Genomic DNA, 20119 nt, shown 5'->3' on the forward strand with positions numbered 1-20119 from the left:
AAGCGCATGTGCCATTCTGATAGGAGTGCTGGTTTGGCAGCGCACCAACACCGGTCTGTTGCATCCACACAGCGTAGGCAGCGTAGCAGGCAATGGCGGTTCTGTGTCGAACCACAGTGCTGGTGTACTGTGCCCGGGTCAGCAGCGTGCTCAGCAGCTCCAGGTGCTGTGTTCCTGTGGAAGTTACAAGACCAAGGTACTAGACTTTTTATTTATCGTTGGCAGTCACTGGAAAAGAGAGACTCGTCCATTCAGGCGTGTAAACACACAACAATAAGAAATAAAAGCAGGATGTTTATCTGATATCAGAAAACAGTAGATCTGGTCTATTTTTGAGTGGTGACCTTTAATTCATAGATATATACTCTAGATGTCGCGTTGAATGGGAGAGAATGTGTCAACAGTGCCGCCATCTTGGGACGGGGTAGCGACGTGCATAATGAATGCATGTCTTTCAGGGCCAGTGTGGAATACAGAATTAAAGAACCATAAACCGGCAAATTTGAGAAGCAACTTTTAATAGTCAGTCAAATGTCATATGTTTATTTACGACAGAGCAATTAATAAATTGTTAGAGAAGCATTTTTTTTAAATGTAATCTGCATATTATTTTTAATCGAAATAAACATAATCTACACTCCTACATACAGAACAATGCAAAAACAAACACAACAAGGTGCTAACAAGGTGAGGGGCTTTTATTCCATCGAGGTAATACACGACACCGCGGTTCATCAGTCACAGATGGATTTATTCATTCGTTACACTTCTCCGCAAATCCAACATAAAATCCACCATAAAATCCACCGTCAAACTGTCATTACATAAATGTTCAGAATGATCAATGTAAATATAACAAATAAACATTTAAACTAAAATTGACAAATGCACAATAAAACAGAAACACAGTTTTCACAGAAACGTACCTCGCTGGCTGCACGTAACCGTGAGGGAATAAATTCGCTTTAGAAACAAAAACTTAACAAGAAACACTTCCAACTTCTTCTTTCTCTTCTTACAGCTTACTTTCACCTTTAAACAGCTTATTTATGCCTTCTTTAATTTACGGCATCTTCTAGCTTCTTAATCCTTTTTTGCGTCACTTAAAGGTGATTGTGTGCAACACGGAATGTAACTTGGTTCCTACCCATAAACGAAACAATGTTTATAAAATGAAGAAAATAAGTAAACACAATCAATTAAACAAAAATGAAGAAAATAAGTAAACACAATCAATTAAACAACTTGACATAATTTACATTTATGGCAGTTAAAGGGGCATTAGCTGAAAGACCCTTTTAATCTCCAGGATAATCCCATTAGTGTTACCACTCATAAATTTATATTTATGCTTTTATCCAAAGCAACATACATTTATATGGATTTGTAGAGAACTATAGACAATTACTTCATTTCAGTTCATTTACATGCTTGTTTGAAAAGGCAGGCCCAGGGCAGAGCCATTTCGTATAGATTGGTCAAGAACTATGAACTGCAATATCTTTCCTGTGTCTGAGGATAGCAGTAACTCACCAACAGCCTGGTTGTGAAGTGAAGTGATTGTCACGTGTGATACACAGCAGCACAGCACACGGTGCACACAGTGAAATTTGTCCTCTCCATTTAACCCATCACCCTGAGTGAGCAGTGGGCAGCCATGACAGGCGCCCGGGGAGCAGTGTGTGGGGACGGTGCTTTGCTCAGTGGCACCTTGGCGGATCGGGATTCGAACCGGCAACCTTCTGATTACAGGGCCGCTTCCTTAACCACTAGGCCACCACTGCCCCTATAACTTTGGAAAAAGATCTATAGACCAGGTCTGAATGACATATTGAAATAGAACTGAACGTGATTTTATACAGTACAGGCCAGAAGTTTGGACAACTTCTCATTCAATGTGTTTTCTTTATAGTCATAAAACCTGTTTTATATTCTAGTTTCTTCAAAAAAGCCACCTTTTGCTCTGATTACTGCTTTGCACACTCTTGGCATTCTCTCGATGAGCTTCAAGAGGTAGTCACCTGAAATGGTTTGAGTTCCCAGAGGTGTTTTGCACTTGTTTGCTGTAACTACTGATTGTAAGTCGGTCTGGATAAGGGCGTCTGATAAATGCTGTAAATGGTGATGAAAATAAATAAAACACATTGAATGAGAAGGTGTTTCCAAACTTTTGGCCTGTACTGTATATCTCAACCTCACAATTTTTCAACGCCAGACTCTGCTTCGATGGTTAATATCAGGGTTGGCTGGAGACAGTCAGTGAGCGAGAGACTGGAATGCTGGTGACCCCCTGGGGAAGCAGCTGAATGGGCAGAGCATGGGCAAACGATGAGTGTGCAAAGTTCAAAGTTCGCTGTGCTCGCAGCGCGTTTTACTCTTACTTTCAAAAATCAGCAAGTAGTGTTCAACGCGCCATCCTTTTGGCAAGGCTCAATGCAAATAATTGCGGTGCTGTTCTAAACTCCTGGTTGGACAATAATGTGGTGTTGTAGATCACTGGACACTCAGACACTTATAAGATCAGCTTCCCCCTTCCTGCTTTGTGTGTGTGTTTCAAAGGGGTGGGCCAAACACTGCCCACTTTGATTCTATTGGTTTCACGAAAAAGCGTCACGGTGTGCATTGGTCAAAGGTCAACAAACTCACTCATCTTCATGAGATACAGGTCACATCAAACAGCAGTTAAAAACTTATTAATGAATTGCCTGTATCACTATCTAGACACTGGGTCTAAAGCCGTACAATACAGACTCTCTGCTATGCTCTTCTCCAAAGACATATTCTCCATGTTTACTTCCTGGCCTCTGTTAGAAATCGCGCGTCATCATTACTACGTAACTACCCACCTATTTCAACCCCGCACGGCCGTCAAGAGATGCAACACATTTGCGCTGTGCTCGGCGCAGCGCCACGCGAAACCCTAACCGTTGCGCATGCACTTATATGCATGGAAATTAACAGGGCAAAATAAACCAATCACCACTGACAACCACTCTTGCGCCATCCAAGCCATAGAAAATAATGGGTTTCAGAACAAACCGCAGCGCATATTGTGCTCGGACTGAAATGGCTGTAGCCCACTGGTTGGGAGACCTGGAATAGTTGTGCCCACTTACATAATGAACTGGGACCATAATAATAAAATGACATTTGAGTTAGCTGATGTGTTCGCATGACCAATAGTTTGCTGGTGTGACTGGCTTGTGCTAGATTGTTTGTTTCTTTTCTCTGTTTCTCATTGTTATTGACTCTAAGGGATCGTCATTTATGTTCTCACAAAAGAGTTGTTCTTCCAGTTCCTAAAAAACATCAGTGTTTCAGTGAGCCAAACTTAAATGTTGCATATGCGCACGCGCGTGGTACTGACAGACACTGCTACAGCTGACCGCGTGTTTACATTGCATTGGTGTCCGAAAGTCCCGCATCAGCCAGAAATGCGAATTATACACAATTCCGCATATTATAGCGGATTCAGTTTTATTTGTTGGATTCTGCCATTCAGTCCGTGTTTTTTTGTATTGCGGATATCATAGGGCTCTATATATGGTTATGCAACAGTTTTTAAATACACAAAGTATAGTGAATAATCACTGATTTTTTTTCTAACTGACAACTCATCTTGGATGGCAGCCCATCACCTCAAACTCAATCCCACCAAAACTGAACTAATATTCATTCAAGCAGATTCTTCACCACATCAGGATCTTGCTATTTACCTAGACAACTCACTGCTCTCACCTTCTACAACAGCCAGCAACCTTGGAGTAACAATAGACAACCAACTCTCCTTCTCGACTCACATCAGCAATCTTTCCCGCTCATGTAGATTCCTTCTCTACAATATCAGACAAATCTGCCCTTATCTATCAACACAGGCCACCCAGCTACTGGTTCAGTCCTTAGTATTCTCATGACTGGATTACTGTAATTCCCTTCTACCTGGTCTACCACTATGCACCATCCGACCTCTACAACTCATACAAAAGGCAGCAGCAGCAACCTGCCCAAGTTCTCCCACACCACCCCTCTGCTATGTTCCCTCCACTGGCTCACAAGTAGCTGCACGCATCAGATTCAAACAAAGCCAAACATGGAGCCCCATCCTACCTCACAGCCCTTATTACACCTCGCACTGCACCTCGTATTCTCTGAGCCTCCAGTACTGCTCGCCTGGTCCCCTCATCGCTAAAGGTAAAAGGAAGACATTCATCTAGACTCTTCTCCATCTTGGCCCCTCAGTGGTGGAATGAACTTCCCCTTGAGGTCAGAACAGCTCAGTCACTGAGTATTTTCAAACGGCTTATGTACAGAATCTACAACAGAGTGAATAAAAAGATTGTATTCATCGTGAACCAGAACTGACCACTTCATCGATGGTAACTTTAAAGCATGTTGTAAGTCGCTCTGGATAAGGCCATGTGCCAAATGCCTTAAATGTAAATGTAAAATTGATCAGACTTATTATAGAAGGTATAATCAGAAGGTTGCCGTTTCGAATCCCGATCCGCCAAGGTGCCACTGAGGTGCCACTGAGCAAAGCACCGTCCCCACACACTGCTCCCCGGGCGCCTGTCATGGCTGCTCACTGCTCACTCAGGGTGATGGGTTAAATGCAGAGGACAAATTTCACTGTGTGCACCGTGTGCTGTGCTGCTGTGTATCACACGTGACAATCACTTCACTTTCAACTTAGACAATGAACTAACTATACAATATAAACAGGTGTCAGAACAGAGGCTGTGCCTGTTCTATGAAATTGAATTGATTGTCATTGTGATACAACAAAATGTGTCCTCGCTTTTAACCAATCACCCTTAGTGAGCAGTGTACAGCCATGATAGTCACCTGGGGAGCAGTGTGTGGGTACGGTGCTTTGCTTGGTGGCACCTCAGTGGCACCTTGGCAGATCGGGATTCAAACTTCTGATTTACGGGGACCGCTGCCATAACTGCCAGGCCACCACTGCCTGGGGTGGGGTGGGAAGACAGATGCTCTGAATAGTGTTATTTGTCAAACATAAGATTTCGTAACATACAAGATGATAAAATAAAATCGTATTTTTTAAATGTTATGCCTTGATCTTTTGTTCAAGGCAAAAGACTGGCATCTTCGCTTGCACTGTCAGAGTGTGGTTGAATGAGCATGGAAGCCTGTCCAAATATAAATATGGCAGCGGTATTGACTCATGCTGAGAGGCTAAATGTGACATCTAGTGTTTATATCTATTTCCTTCTATTGACCTCGTTCACTGGTGTAGGTCAGAACAGGTCAATTAGCCACATGGTTTTGAACAGAATGCTGACATTTGTTTAGCATAAATTTTTCTGAAAATTGCACAATGGATGTGACGTGTATAACCTCTCAACTCATTCATGCAGTTTCATCTAGTGTGAATATTGAGTGGATTTATTTTACCATTGCCACTGCCGTATCCCTTACCATTGTCACTCTTTGTCACCACCGTGGGTGGAAGTCAGAACTTTGTTAAACACTTTGTGAATAAGTCTAATTGTATGGAATGTTTTTATTTCCAGTCCGCTTGGTCCATACTACTACTCCACATCTCCTCCCCAACTGAGTCCACTGCAGAATGTCAAAGACAAATATGAGCGATTCCTCCAGCACCGTTTCCCCCATTTCTACATCTATTACAACACTTTCACCAAGGGTGAGAGTCATGAGAGCTTCTAAGAGCTTATAACAGTGAGAGGCAGATATTTTCTAGACATTCTGCTGATTAATGTGTTCTTGCAGATGACACTTTTGTCTTTGTTTTAGGCTTGAGGCAGTTGTTGGAGGACTTTAGAGAAACCAGGAGAATTAAGAGGAGGATGTCTGTGCAAAACCTCCAGTTCAGAGACCTTCCATACCGGGAGATGGAGAAAGTTCTGATGGTAGTTGTGAATCCTGCAAATACCCTTTATTAACCGACTGTGTTTCTGTCTGTTTGTAAACATCCAGTATGACTATAATTGGTACAATACATTGTCATTTCTTAAAAAAATTAACATTAAGGTTCAGGATGTTCTGACATTTTTGCATACTTCGCCAAGTCAGAAATATCAGCTATTAGGCTAAATTTTCAAAATACCATAACTACTAAAATACATACAAAATACATTTTGTGTAATGGCTTAATTGGTTTCATTCTTTTTGTTTGCAGTTTCACAAGGACATGGCTAAGGCTGTTTTGCTCCTGCTTATCTCTCTGCCCCCCTTTGCCATCTGTTTGGTATTCACCCTCATGTGAGTTGGTTGACATTCTGGCATATTATACAACCTGTAGTATTACACTTCTGTTTGTGACTATTTGGTAATGACTTGACCACTTGTCCATTTGATATGGAAGCTTTGTGTTCCTTTAACTTGTGATCATCAGACAAATGACATACTTGTTCTACAAATATACCACCACTACGGCTTCAGACTGACAGTGTAGAGTTTTTCCTGGGAAAAGAGGATAGAAATGTACTATGTTTCACCACTGTGGACAGAACGGCTGGCCTGGACTACAAAGTAATTTGTTTTAAATGTGTAGGCCTTTTACAACAATTCATGTAGTGGGGCTGCATCTGCCTTGTTCTCTTTAGTTTCATACATTGTGTTACAGCAGTAAACTGTTTTGTTCAAAAAGTAGTTATACTGGAACGTATTGCACTTCCTTTACTGTTTAACTCTGCCTCACAGGTATCTGTTCCCACGGCAGCTACTGTTCCACCACTTCTGGACTACACAGCAACAGACGGAATTCAAGAAGCTGTACCACCAGCATCGCACACAGAAACACCAGGAGATCATCAGGGGCATTGCCAGGACTGTACCACACATCCAAGAATGGACTGCACGCTGTCGTCTTCTTGCCCTTTGTAACAGGGTACAGCAGTATCATTATTAAATGCAACAGTACAAACTTTTCCTCCTTTTACTTTGGCTTCATATCAGGTTCCCCATATTTCATGTCATGGACAAGCAAGCTGCACTGCTATTCCTTTATGATTATCTGCTGAGATTTGATAATGCATTTGTAAACATAGAGAGCATGAAGAATTGGGAATATTGAATTGGATTTCAGGAAGTTCAACACAAAAACTTGCATTAATATAGGTAGTGACAGAGATGTTCCAGGAGATCACAATGCTGTCAAACTAATGAAATGTTAATCACTCTTGGCAAGTATATATTAAGACATTGTAAAACTTTTAGTACTGCTTATTAAATAATTTTACCACTCTTCTCAGGTACAGAATGGTGTTCACCCCAGTGTTTCGGATCTCCATGCATTGCTTGACCACTTCAGTGGCCCACCTCTAGCCATCTCAGCCATGGAAGCCAGACATATGGTCAGTTTGTGGGCCAGGATGTATGTGGAAATGTAAACAGAAAACGTAATAGATGTTTAAGCTTGGAATGTTTCACTAAACACTACAATAAGAGGTCACAAACACACAACCTGATTGGGGTTAGCATTTTGTGCAATATTTCTATTATCTCATATTAGGCTTTGTACAATATATGTTATAAACAAAAATGTCAAAAATCAAGAAAATGATTGAGTATCTTACACTCCTGTCCCTTTTAGAGATCCCTATGCTCACAGATCTTTCTGACTCCATGGCTTCCTGCTGTTCTATTACGGCTGAGGTTGAGATGGAAAGCAGAGGAGTTGCTGTATCTGGACAGAGCTTTGCAGAACCTGGGTCTTTTTCAGCTCAGCAATGCAGAGATACAGCAGGTCAGGAACTAAAATGCTAAATTACATCTTTATTATGCATTTAACATTTATATAAGAAGGACCCAAGCACACATTACAAAGAACAGTAAACTGTATACAATAACTTGTGGGTGTTTAGGCATTAATGTCAGAAGGAGGACAGTGGATTTGAACACATGACCATCACAACAGGGTAAGGCTGCATTGAACTTACCTGTTATTTCAATCATCTCTTCCATCCCACAGGCCTGCTACTTTCGAGGGATCAATCCAAGCAGTCTCAGTTCCAGTCAGTGCAAAGACTGGCTCCACCAGTGGCTGCAGCTCTCCTCCAAGGTCAAAGGTCAGTAGGATTGCAAGACAGTGAAGTGATTTGTCATTGTGATACACTGCAGCACAGCACACGGTGCACACAACGAAATGTGTCCTCTGCTTTTAACCCATCGCCCTTGGTGAGCAGTGGGCAGCCATGAAAGGTGCCCGGGGAGCAGTGTGTGGGGACTGTGTTTTGCTCAGTGGCACCTTTGGAGATCGGGATTTGAACCAGCAACCTTCTGATTACAGGGCCGCTTCCTTAAGAACTGGTTTCCTATGGTAATTTCATTGTAATGCTCTTCTACCTGTAAGAATACATTATATTTATAGTTGATTTAATACATTTAAATATAGCTCCTACCCTATATATAGATGGATACTGTATATATGGTGTTAAGCAGGGTTTAGTGCAGATCCTAACCCTGCATCCTGGTCTCCGTGTATGTGAGGTCATGGGCAATGTACAAACGACTTAACAACTTTTTCTTTTTTTTTTTCATGTGCTGTTCAGAGTCTGAAACGTCTCTGCTGTTGCATTGCATGGCACTCCTCTCCGTGAACTACCCAAACCCCTGATGTACTGAGGAGGAACCTAGGATTATAGGCAGATCTTCTCATGTTCCATACAAAGGGTGAAGAACAGAAGTCAGAAACCTTATGTGAGCTGGAGATTCATTGTGCCAACAGTCAGTTTCTCAGCTCTTTCTGTGCTTTAGTTTAATGGTAAACAGGAGGTGCACAACATGCAGCTCACCAACAATTTACATAATGATATTCAGGTTTCTGGATTTACTGAAGCCTGTTCCTCAGACATACACTTTGAATGGACCACTCTGTTTCCATTTCTCAATATAATTATTGAGCTTATATATGCACTGTTGAAGTTTGACTCCTGGTGGGCACTTCACCATCATATGATCTCTTCCTAACTCTCACAGTGTGGAGGCCACCTGTTAATATCTTGAGATTTACAGCCAAAAAAAAACAAAATGAGTTCACAAACTTGGATCTTTGCTCAGTCCATGTGCATTCTCAGTTACAGCCTTTATCACTATGTTTACAGTCTTAAATATATATTGTTTAAACTACTGTGATTCATTTGGCTACAATTATCACTTTGATTTTTATTAATAGTGATGTTTTCTGATTTCCCTTGTGTGTGTTCGAGTGATGTGTGGATCAATATATTTTGCTGTGATGTGTGAAGTGTTGTGTTAAATCTGTCCCTTTCATACACAAGCCATTGCATGCACTGTTCAATAAAAACACCTTTTTACGTATGACTGATCCGGTAAAAATGACTATATATTATAAGGAAAGTGAGATGATTTTTGTAACAGTTTTTGATTCTCGCACAAATCCATCCTTTTGAAAATTATTATTTTTATTTAACTGGTTAAACTATCCAGTTGACTGGTCCGTTTAAACTCCAAAAATGTATTAAATCGGCAGTTTGGTAAAACGTACACAATCGATTCGAAAAAAACCGTTTGTTTTTTCACTGTTTTGTCGGGATGCTTTGCTGCTGACGCGCTCGGAATCCTCCTCAGTTCCTGTTCCTGCTTTTCACTGAACCTTGCATTCAGATTGTCCTTCGACTCAAAAAAGTTTGACCTGCAGGAAGTGACCGCTGCTTGTCTAGCGTGGCGACGGACACCAGGCCAGTTCAGGTCAGTGGCGTAGCAAGGGGAGGCATCTTTTTTTTTTATTTATGACATTATTGCACACACGTGGCTACGTTAGCGGCAGACAAATAAGGCAAGCGTGCCATGTGTATTACCTACAAGTAAAAAAACAAATGACCAACGGTGAAAGCGTGTGTGTGTATCTGAGGTCGCATCACCATTTCTATCTTAAACTCTATGCAGGCACTTTATTTACTTTTATCCAAAGCGACTTACAAGAGGAAGACACCAGCAATTCACATTCGGTTTCTATAGATTGAGTTACAAGAATCCGTGTCTCATTCGTTGTTCAATTGATAATAAAAAAAACGACTATTTTCTGTCGTTTGTTTGTGAATTGGATACAAAAAAACAAAACTGCGAAAGGGAAAAAACGGACCGCAGCCAAATTTTTGATTTAAACTTTTAATTGCTCGAGTTAATATGACCCGATTTTTATTCCTCGTTTTCTTTTCTTGACGGTTTGCGGTAATCGTCGTCGTCATGATCCCTCTCCGTGCAGCACAAAAAAAGATGAACGGTCCATGACTTCAGTCTTTATATTACTGGTGACATCAATGTTTGCATATTTACCGGAAATAAAGGACACTTCAGCACTTAGGACCTCGTAGTAAGGGGGCATTACGAAGTGCATGGAGATAGTAGTAACATGGAGGATTCATCAAGTGTACCTTTATATCTCCTTCCAGTGATATAAAGACAGTTGTTCCATTCCAGACCTTCACAAAGGTTTGCTTGTGTGTCACGAGCCGAGATTCCAAGTGCTGCGACTTGAAACGCCTGTTTTGCGTTCGCACATGCGCAGTGAGGACAAACCTCACGACCGGCGTCAGGTTTCAAACATTTACATTTACAGCATTTATCAAGTTTAATATTCTTACGACCAGCCGATTGTGGGTCGTGGCCTTGTTGGGAGGGGTGAATCTGGGATCGTACATCATGTACACTGTACAATGCCGGGCAGGGTATCGCACGGTGTATGCCCAGCGGTAAAGTTGCTGAATCTGTAACTAGCAAAAAAAAACTTCCGGTGCACATAACCCTGAGCAATTGACTATTCAAATCCTGTTCTGTGGTCCGTTTTCCCATTTCCTAGTTTTGATCCGAGTCACAAAAAAACATTTATCTTTTTTTTTTTTTGTACCTGATTCACAAATAGATAACAAAAAAAGTAACTTTTTTATTTTTGATTATTGATCACTTACTTACAGTTTTTCTCAAATGCTAAAACACAAAAGCCAATCCTCTAAACCAAATGACCAGTTGTCTAAACACATTTACTAAATCTAGGCATAATTTTCCAATATCATAAACACATTTCACACGAAGACACAATTCACAAAACACAATCCTCCATTCTCATAAATCTAAACCCATTTTTCCTTGCTAAAACACAAGTTGCAAAAGAACTCTGCTCATATTCTCAAATGAAAGCTCATGTGATGCAAAATGCTTGCCACAGTCAGCAATATTTGAACACAATGAACCCACCTGTCATCATTCATTACACACAGCGACTCAAAATTGAAGACACTTGTTGCTAATGCTGTGACCACATGTATAAAAGCAAGTTCAGAGTGCACAGTTAGCTGAAGATTCCAAACAAACACCATGGATGAAGGCAGAGTCAGGGGAAGAGGAATCGAGTCAGAGGAGGGAGAAGAGCTGGCCATGGAATAAGAGGAGCCAACAAGGGTGAGGAGAAGGTCCAGGAGGGAGAGCAAGACAACCTCGCACCATCATTACGGACGAGATGCGAGCAACAGTCATTGACCATGTCATTGTCTATGGCATGACAAAGAGTTGAAAGAATACCACATAGCGGTGGGAGGGTTGCCATATTTACAGCAGCCCAGGAAACCCTCATTGTGGATATGGTTCGTGAGAACAACCTCATCAGACTCCAGGAGATCAGAGACAGTCATTGCTAATGGTGTCAACTTTGAGAGCATTGATGATGTCAGCTTGGCCAAAATAGATTGAGTTCTCTGGCGCCAAAAGATGCGGATGAAACAGGTTTATAGGGTCCCTTTCAGTGTAACTACACATCCATGTTCACAGTACAGTTAGTGAACATACTGTGTTGCTCAGTGGTCTATATTACTTCTGGACAATACTGTGTGCTACCTGATGGACTGTTGTTCTGAACACGTGTGCACTTTAACATTTCACAGAGGATATTACAGTTGGATGCGGTGGCCAGACCTCATGAGTACCTCTAACTGGATGTGGGTAGCTTCAACCTGCAGAAACGAAGGAAAAGAGGCCGTAACATCATTGGCCAAAGAGCCTTCACTGAGGTTCCTGGCCAACAGGGGGGTAATATTATTCTTTTGCAGCCATAGGTTTGGAGCGTCTTGTCCTTGGGTCTTACAACACCCAGCATCTCCTCACCTTTCTAAAAGACATCCTCCTGGACCACCAACAACACCATCCTGGGCCCGCACATCACATATGTGATCATTTGATTATGAAAAGTCACATTTGTGATCATTTGGGACAATGTCCACTTTCACAGGACAAACCAAATCAGAGAGTGGTTCACCACCAACATTAACCACTTTTTAAACGTCTGTCTGCCACCCTACTCCCCTTTCCTGAACCCTATATAGGAGTTCCTCTCATCGTGGAGATGGAAGGTTTATGACAGACAACCATACACTAGAGAGAACCTCCTAAGGGCAATGGAGCTGGCCTGTGGTGACATCCCAGTGGAGGCCTTCCAAGGATGGATTTGCCATTCCAGGGCGTTTTTCCCGCGGTGTCTGGCAAGAGACAATATAGCCTGCGATGTGGATGAGGTGATGTGGCCCGATGCAGCTCAGTGACATGATGCCGCACAGTGACTGTGTGTGTGTGTGTGTTGTGAATAAAGTAAATAAAAAAATGTCACACCCTGATCATGTTTTCAAGGGTACTGTTGTGTGCAATATATTCTGTTTTTGCACTGAGTTGTGTTACAGTAGTGTACATGCAGAATTTTCTAGAGATTTATACTCTTCATATGAAACTCACAAATCTAAATGCCTAATCCTCTGCAGAGATCTAAGAAGATCCGTAACTGTAAAGTTTCTAAAAATGGGCAAATTGGCAGGTATGAAACAAAGAACCTTCTCATAAATTGAGCATTGTGTTTTCAATTGTTCTGCGGTAGTGTGTAATGATGTGTATAGTGTTTACATTTTTGAAAGCTTCAAGCTGCTCTTTTGGTGTGAAAGTTTGAGTTTTGAAGTGAGAAGGTGTGGTTGTGTTTATGTAGTTTTAGAAAAGGGTGTTGTGTTTAGACATTGGGGAACATGGAGGAAACGTTTGTGAAATGTGTTTTAGCATTTGAGAAAAACTGTAACTGCAAGGGGTCCTGGGACAGTTGTGTTATACAAACTATTCTTTACTTTATTTTACTTTACTTTATTTGGCAGACGCTTTTATCCAAAGCGACTTACAATGGGAAGACACCAGCAATTCTCGTTCGATTTCTATAGAATATCAAGTATACAAACTAAGAGCCCTGATAAGGCTTAGACTTGTCATTGAAGAACATGCTCGGAGAGTGTTGGGTGCTAGACTAAGAAAAATTATAATGTATTTATACATTTTGTATTTGTTTGTTAAATGTGTATGCATGTGTATGTGTTAAATTTGTCTGTAATATTTTTGGAATAAGAGGGTTTTCACCTTCTTCTTAAAAGTGGTGATAGTCTCGGCTAGTCGTGTGGAGGAGGGTAGGTTGTTCCACCAGCCAGGGACAACAACGGAGAACAGACATGATTGGAATCGGAGACCCCGTGAAGAAGGAATTTTTAGTCTCCTTTCGTTTGCCGATCTGAGAGAGCGTGTAGGAGTGTATCTAGGTAGTAGTGTGTTGATGTAGGAGGGCGCAGTTCCATTTACAGCCCTGTAGGCAAGCATCAAGGATTTGAACTCAATGCGAGCAGCTACCGGGAGCCAGTGGAGGGAGGTAAGGAGAGGTGTAACATGGGTGTATTTTGGCTGATTGAAGATGAGGCGGGCTGCCATATTTTGGACCATCTGGAGTGGTTTTATGGTGACTGCAGAGGCTCCAGCCAGGAGAGAGTTACAGTAGTCGAGTTTGGAGATGACCATTGCCTGGACGAGGAGCTGCGTAGCCTGTTGTGAGAGAAAAGGCCGAATCTTGCGAATGTTGTAGAGAGTGAACCTGCAGGATCTGGAGATCGCAGCAACATGATGGTTCAAACTCAGTTTGTTATCTATCCAAACCCCAAGGCTTTTTGCAGATGCCGTGGGTGTTAACAATAGCGATCCAATTTGAATTGAAAGGTTTTGCTGAGGAGAATTGTTGCCCGGAAAGATCAGAATCTCGGTTTTGGATAGGTTGAGTTGGAGGTGTCGCTCAGACATCCATGCCGATATGTCTGAGAGGCAGGCCGAAATTTTTGTTGCTATAGTAGCATCTTCTGGTGGGAATGACAGATAGAGCTGGGTGTCATCAGCATAGGAGTGATAGGAGAAGCCATGTGATTGGATGATGTGACCAAGTGAGCGAGTGTATATTGAGAATAGAAGGGGGCCAAGGACAGAGCCTTGTGGAACCCCTGTGGTTACCCTAGAGAGGACAGATGTCTCACCTCCCCATGATACCTTGAAGGACCTGTCGTAGAGATAAGAGGTGAACCAATCTAGTGCGGTTCCTGTGACTCCTAAATCAGAGAGTGTGGTGAGAAGAATTTCGTGGTTAACTGTATCGAAGGCAGCAGATAGATCAAGTAGAACAAGGACGGATGATCTGCGGGCAGCTCTTGCAGCACGAAGGTCATCCATCATTGCCAGGAGGGAGGTTTCAGTAGAATGCCCTTTCCTGAAACCAGACTGAAAAGGGTCAAGAAGATCATGCTTGTGGAGAAATGAGGAAAGTTGAGCCAGGACTGCTCTTTCAAGAATTTTTGAAAGAAAAGGAAGGTTGGAGACTGGGCGGTAGCTATCCAGTAGAGATGGGTTTAATGTGGGTTTTTTGAGCAGGGGAGTAATGACAGCCTGTTTGAAAGCAGTGGGGAATGTTCCTGTTGTGAGTGAGGAGTTTAGGACATGTGTCAGAGCAGATAATATGGTGGGCTGTATGGACTGAAGGAGGTGTGAGGGGATTGGATCCAGGGAGCAGGTGGTGGGGTGACTAGACTGGAGAAGTGTAGACACGTCTGATTCAAAGAGGGGAGTAAAGGAAGACAGATTCCTGGTTTCAGAGGTAACAGCAGGACGGGGTCTGGGGTTAGGTGGTGAGAATTGTTTGCTAATGTCAGCCACCTTTTCTGTGAAGAAGGTGGCGAAGTCTTCAGATGAGAGAGAAGTGGAGGGGGGAGGGGGTGGAGGATTCAGGTCTATTCATGGTCTAGGACAGGAGTTGCAGCCCCTGGGGTGATATAAAAGTTTAATGCTGTTTTAAGAAAAATGTTTAATGCTGCCCACAAAATTTATAGATATTTTTTTATTCAGTGAATCACCAAGCTAACTTATAAATGTCTTTTGAGTTTTCTATTGTAAAAAAACTCAATTTACCACATTTTGTGTGGAAGGTTCATTTTTTTTAGCAGTTTAACATCTCATAACCATCATAGAATGGCAGTGGTGGCCTAGCGGTTAAGGAAGCGGCCCCGTAATCAGAAGGTCCCTGTGCGCCTATCATGGCTGCCCACTGCACACCAAGGGTGATGGGTTAAAAGCAGAGGACACATTCTATTGTGTGTAGTGTGCTGTGTATCACAATGACAATCACTTTACTTTCACTTTAGAATTACTCCTTCTTACTGTGTCTGGAAAAAAAAGCATGTTTGATTTAGAGTTTGATGAAAACAATTACACCAGTGTTGGATTTGGTGTCATTTGTTTTTCCATCAGTTGAATGGGCTGATTTGTTTGAAAGTTGAGGCCGATATGATTGCCACTATCCATAAGGTGAATCTCTGGAAAGTGAAACCAAAATGGTTTTGGTCATTCTAGTTGCACTGGTCTATTGCACTGGCATATTATTTCATTGAAGACACCTATTATACATTGAAATATTTGGTGCCATAGGACCACTCAACTATAGCAGTCCCGCTTCAGAGTCAGGCTCCAACCTGGAGTCTACCCACCTTGGTTATAAAGTCAACAGAACATTGGTGTTTTTTAGGATGTACGGCTGAATCCATACCGAAATATATGTTTATAAAGCCAGGAGAAGACACCAAAGATGTTGACAAAAGCTCTGGCAATCAGAATAATGCTTTTGCACAAGGAAGCTGCTAAAAAAGTGCTATCACAGCATGAATTAGGCCCTAGTCATAAAGTAGAAGTCCAAGTCTTTTAACCAATCACCCTTGGTGAGCAGTGGGCAGCCATGAAAGGCGCTCTGAGATCAGTGTGTGGGGACGGTGCTTGGCTCAGCAGGACTTGAACTGACAACCTTCGAATTATGGGCCATTCACTGCCCCACTGATCCATTTGACTATGATGAGAAAATTATTTATTCAGGAGATCACCAAAAAAACAGGACAAATCGCCTTAAAAACAACTTTTATCCAAAAACAATCCAGACTCTAAACTGTTATTCATATATGTGCTACATCTCCAAAAATGTGCAATACCAGCTCACTATGTTCTGTAATGTGCAATAGACTGTAAAAATCCATTGCAATTTATATATATTATGTTTAACTGCTTTTTTATTTGTTTGTTATTTAATTCTGTCTTCTTTTCTGTCTTAACTATATGCCTCACACTGAGTCAACTGCATCTTAAATTTCTGTTCCAGTTTCCCCCCTTCCTCAGTTTTAGGTTCTGCTTTGACCTCAGTTCAACTGTACGACTGGACTGCCCACACATTTTGAGTCCATTTTCCCTTTGAGGTTCTGGTTTAATTTAGTGTTTTTGTTTAATTCCATCCAGTTTCATGCATTTTGTCTTCAGCAGGCATATGAGATGGAGGAGGCGTACACAGCCCTGTACCAAGAGTTCCTTCGGCTGCGCTCCCTCTGCCTGAAGCAGGCCACCATGCTTCAGCACCTTGCAGAGACCCTCAGGATACAGCAGGGTAAGTCCAGCTTGAGTCCTGTTCAGCTTGCTGCTTACTTTAAGTTAGGGCTATCACATAAAGAAGGCAAATAAAGTCATGTATTTTGTACCGGTCAAACATTGTACCGTTGAAAAAAAAAATGAAATAGAGAAAAATATGTAATATTTTTGTAATTCTGTAATAATTGCAATGGGCCTACTGCTCCTACTAGAACTTAGTGTCCAAATTAGCAGTGAGGACATACTGTAAAAACCTATAGAATATAAACCAATTTAAGCTATTTTATAGCATATTTTGTATGGATTTCCTATATAAAAAAATTCTAAATACATTACACAACTTGAGTAGAAAAGTATTCAGGACATATTCAGGGAACATTGGGGTTTTCTAGTTTTCCAAAGGATATTATTGCGGGATGGTTAGGATATTTTTCAATGTCACGCTTAGATAAACTGACTGGGCACTTTAATTTCTTGTTTTCAATCTGAGGCATTTTATCTTCATGTTTTTGGTATCCACTACTCCAGTGTTTTAAAATGACAATCAAGTTCTAATTAAATTATGTTATGTTGTTTTCAGTGTCATTTTCAGTGACTTTTTATTGTCACGATATCATGATATAATCTTATTGTGACCCATGTATCATGATGCGTATCAAATCATGAGGTACTTGCCAATTTCCACCCTAAACAGCCACCCATTGAATCTGTTCTGACATTCCCTGTCTGTACAGTACAAATACTTAGTTGTAAAAGATTTGTTCTGCTTTTACTATGCAAATCATAAAAGGAACAAATTAACGTAACCTGACTGTTACAGGTGACTTTGTGACCTCTGACCTCTTGACTAGAGGAATGGACCAAATTCAACTGAATCAACCAATATCCTCCCAAGCAGAAAAATCGGAGCCCCCAACCCCCCTTAACCCTGCAGATCATAATGGAACAAGCACAGCTTCTAACATCCTGGAAGAGCTGAGAGTAGTGGAGCAACAGGGCGTGGCACATAGCGCATTGCGGGAGAGGGTGATTACAAAAATGTCTTCTCACCAGTTGTTTGTGATTGGTTATGTGCTGTATGACATTATCTGTTACACCACTTTTTTTCCTCTCATCAGAAGCCATGGTCATCGAGTTCATTTCTGGACAGTGAATGGATGAGTGCAACAGGTGGTCGTTTTATGTCCAGCGTGACACTGCAGTCTCAGGTGTGCGAGTTCTGTCAAGCCGTCTTCCCTGGTCACACCACCACCAAAGGCGAATACTTGCATCACCTGACCTCTCACATCACCTAGAAAAAATGCTGGTCTCCAGAGCCTCCATATGTACAAACCTTCCCTTGGATTGGTTATTTAGTTTATTTCCATTCATTTTTTTTGTTTTAGCTTCATCTTTTGCTAACTAAGCCAGGCATTAAAAAGACAATTATAAACTGCAAAGCTGTGAAATGTGTATGAAAGTCTGTTATGTTTGTGTTGGATGTATTGAATGGAACATCTGAATGGTGGGGGGCTTCCTGGACTACAATTTAACAGTATTAGGGGAAATGCCGGATACTGCAAACCATTGTAATTGACACGCTGTTTTTTCAATGATCACATTCAAATATCTATATCTATAATTATAGAAGCAGGTTAAACTTACATCCAGTGAGCATAAAGATTGGATTTGGGTGTGGTCAAGGGGCTTGACAGTGCCCCTTGTGGCTTCACATTTAATGTGCATCGATTCAAGACAAACATATTTCACACATTCATTAGCTCTGCACAAAAGGATATTAGATCATTTCATTTTTTCATACAAAGAAATTTAATACAGTGAATTCACTGTGCAACACTTTATGCATTTGTGGATGACATTGTTGATCAGTCTCTTTTCCACCTAAGATCCAGAATCTGACTGCACTCACAGCTCCTTTTATTATAACTCGCCCATGATGTTCTACCTGCTCATGAAGGTTTCGAACAAGCAGCAAGGAGACGTGAATGTCAGAATTGCTGGATTCTTTAAGACAGGTTAAAGATGAGAATGTGTCAGTCGACCACCAACAGAGACCGTCCAGGTTAGGGCTGAGCTTCCATAAAGGACTGGCTCTAGACACCACTTTGTTTGCTTGAAGTAATGTCAGGTCCTTCAAAAATGCTGACCTTTCTACTGCTTTCAGGATGACATCCTTTGCTTGGGCCATTTCATCAGTGGTGCGTGATACACAACATCTGTGCCACACAATTCTGTTCTGGTTAGAACACTTCTGGTTAGAGTGTTCATGAGAAAGATCTCATGAACACTCTAACCAGAAGTGTTCTAACCAGAACAGAATGTGAATGAGAAATGCCACAGCTCGCACAAGAGAGATGAAGGTGGAAAAATTACAAAAGGGTGTAGTAGCCTAGTGGGTAAGACACTCACCTGTGAACCAGGAGACCCAGGTTCAAATCCCACTTACTACCATTGTGTCCCTGAGCAAGACACTTAACCCTAAGTTGCTCCAGGGAGACTGTCCCTGTAACTACTGATTGTGAGTCGCTCTGGATAAGGGCGTCTGATAAATGCCGTAAATGTAAATGTACAAAAACAGTGTGAAGTGAGCTCTGGCTCCTTTAATTAAGTCACTTAAGTGGGTACCTCTGGATGGATGTCAGAGTTGTCTTCTGTTTTAACAAGATCAAACTTCTTATCTCTACAGATTATGAAAATATGGTCCAGTGAACCAAGAGTTCTGAACTAGGTAACTTGCAAACAAAAACCTCAATGTATGGTCTGCTGGATTTGCCTCTGTGTGCACATAATGCCATTGTTCTGGCTTAGATGACTGACAAATTTGTTGGACCCTGTTGTGTACAAGTGTAGAAACATCTTGTCTCGTTGCAGATGTACCACAGGATTACTTTACTATTTGTTTACAACTTAATAGTCCAGCTCTAGATCCAGTTCTTGCTGGATAAGGTCTGCCACCTTCACTGCAAGGACAGCTGCACAGAGCTCAAGCCTCAAGATTGTGAGCTTGTATAGGGGTCCTACCTCAGCTTTGACTTCTTCCTGTATTGCTCTCAGGTAAGCCACTGCTCTGATAGCCTTGGTTGAGGCATCTGGGAACACACAGTTCTTTGGACACTGAATTGTTGAGTGGACTTGACGTATACATGATTGGTATGGGAAGCTGGCGCAAGAATTGGATACACTTTTTTCAGGTTTCTCATTTCCTTTGTTTTTCTGTGGCGAGAGGATCATCCCAGTCGCATGAGTCAGTTGCAAGCTCCCTGAGGAGGGGTCTTCTTTGTATGGTGACAGGTGTTAGTATCCCCAAAGGATCAAAGACTGTGGACAGGATGCATTGCAGATGCATTTTAAGTGAGTGAGTGATCGAATTTCCAACAGCAGA

General features: G+C 41.7%; 1 protein-coding gene across 1 annotated transcript; it reads left to right on the forward strand.

Moving 5' to 3' along the window:
* Positions 1-27: 27 nt before the first annotated feature.
* Positions 28-9232, forward strand: LOC114783948 (LETM1 domain-containing protein 1-like). The gene is made up of 9 exons (XM_028969315.1): positions 28-196; positions 5535-5668; positions 5779-5894; positions 6164-6246; positions 6688-6874; positions 7239-7340; positions 7580-7732; positions 7958-8054; positions 8538-9232. Exons 1-9 carry the CDS (start codon positions 93-95, stop codon positions 8600-8602), a joined length of 1041 nt encoding a protein of 346 aa, XP_028825148.1. The 5' UTR covers positions 28-92; the 3' UTR covers positions 8603-9232.
* The last annotated feature ends 10887 nt before the right edge of the window (positions 9233-20119 follow it).

Source organism: Denticeps clupeoides, chromosome 2, assembly GCF_900700375.1.
Source record: "Denticeps clupeoides chromosome 2, fDenClu1.1, whole genome shotgun sequence".
In the NCBI taxonomy this organism is placed as follows: Eukaryota; Metazoa; Chordata; class Actinopteri; order Clupeiformes; family Denticipitidae; genus Denticeps; species Denticeps clupeoides.

Excerpts from the sequence above, each read along its gene's own strand:
- LOC114783948 (XM_028969315.1), top strand. The coding sequence starts at position 93 with ATGGCGGTTCTGTGTCGAACCACAGTGCTGGTGTACTGTGCCCGGGTC. Across the intron at positions 5,895-6,163 it reads AGATGGAGAAAGTTCTGATG|TTTCACAAGGACATGGCTAA; the intron begins GTAGTTGTGAAT and ends TTTTGTTTGCAG. Across the intron at positions 7,733-7,957 it reads GCAATGCAGAGATACAGCAG|GCCTGCTACTTTCGAGGGAT; the intron begins GTCAGGAACTAA and ends TCCATCCCACAG.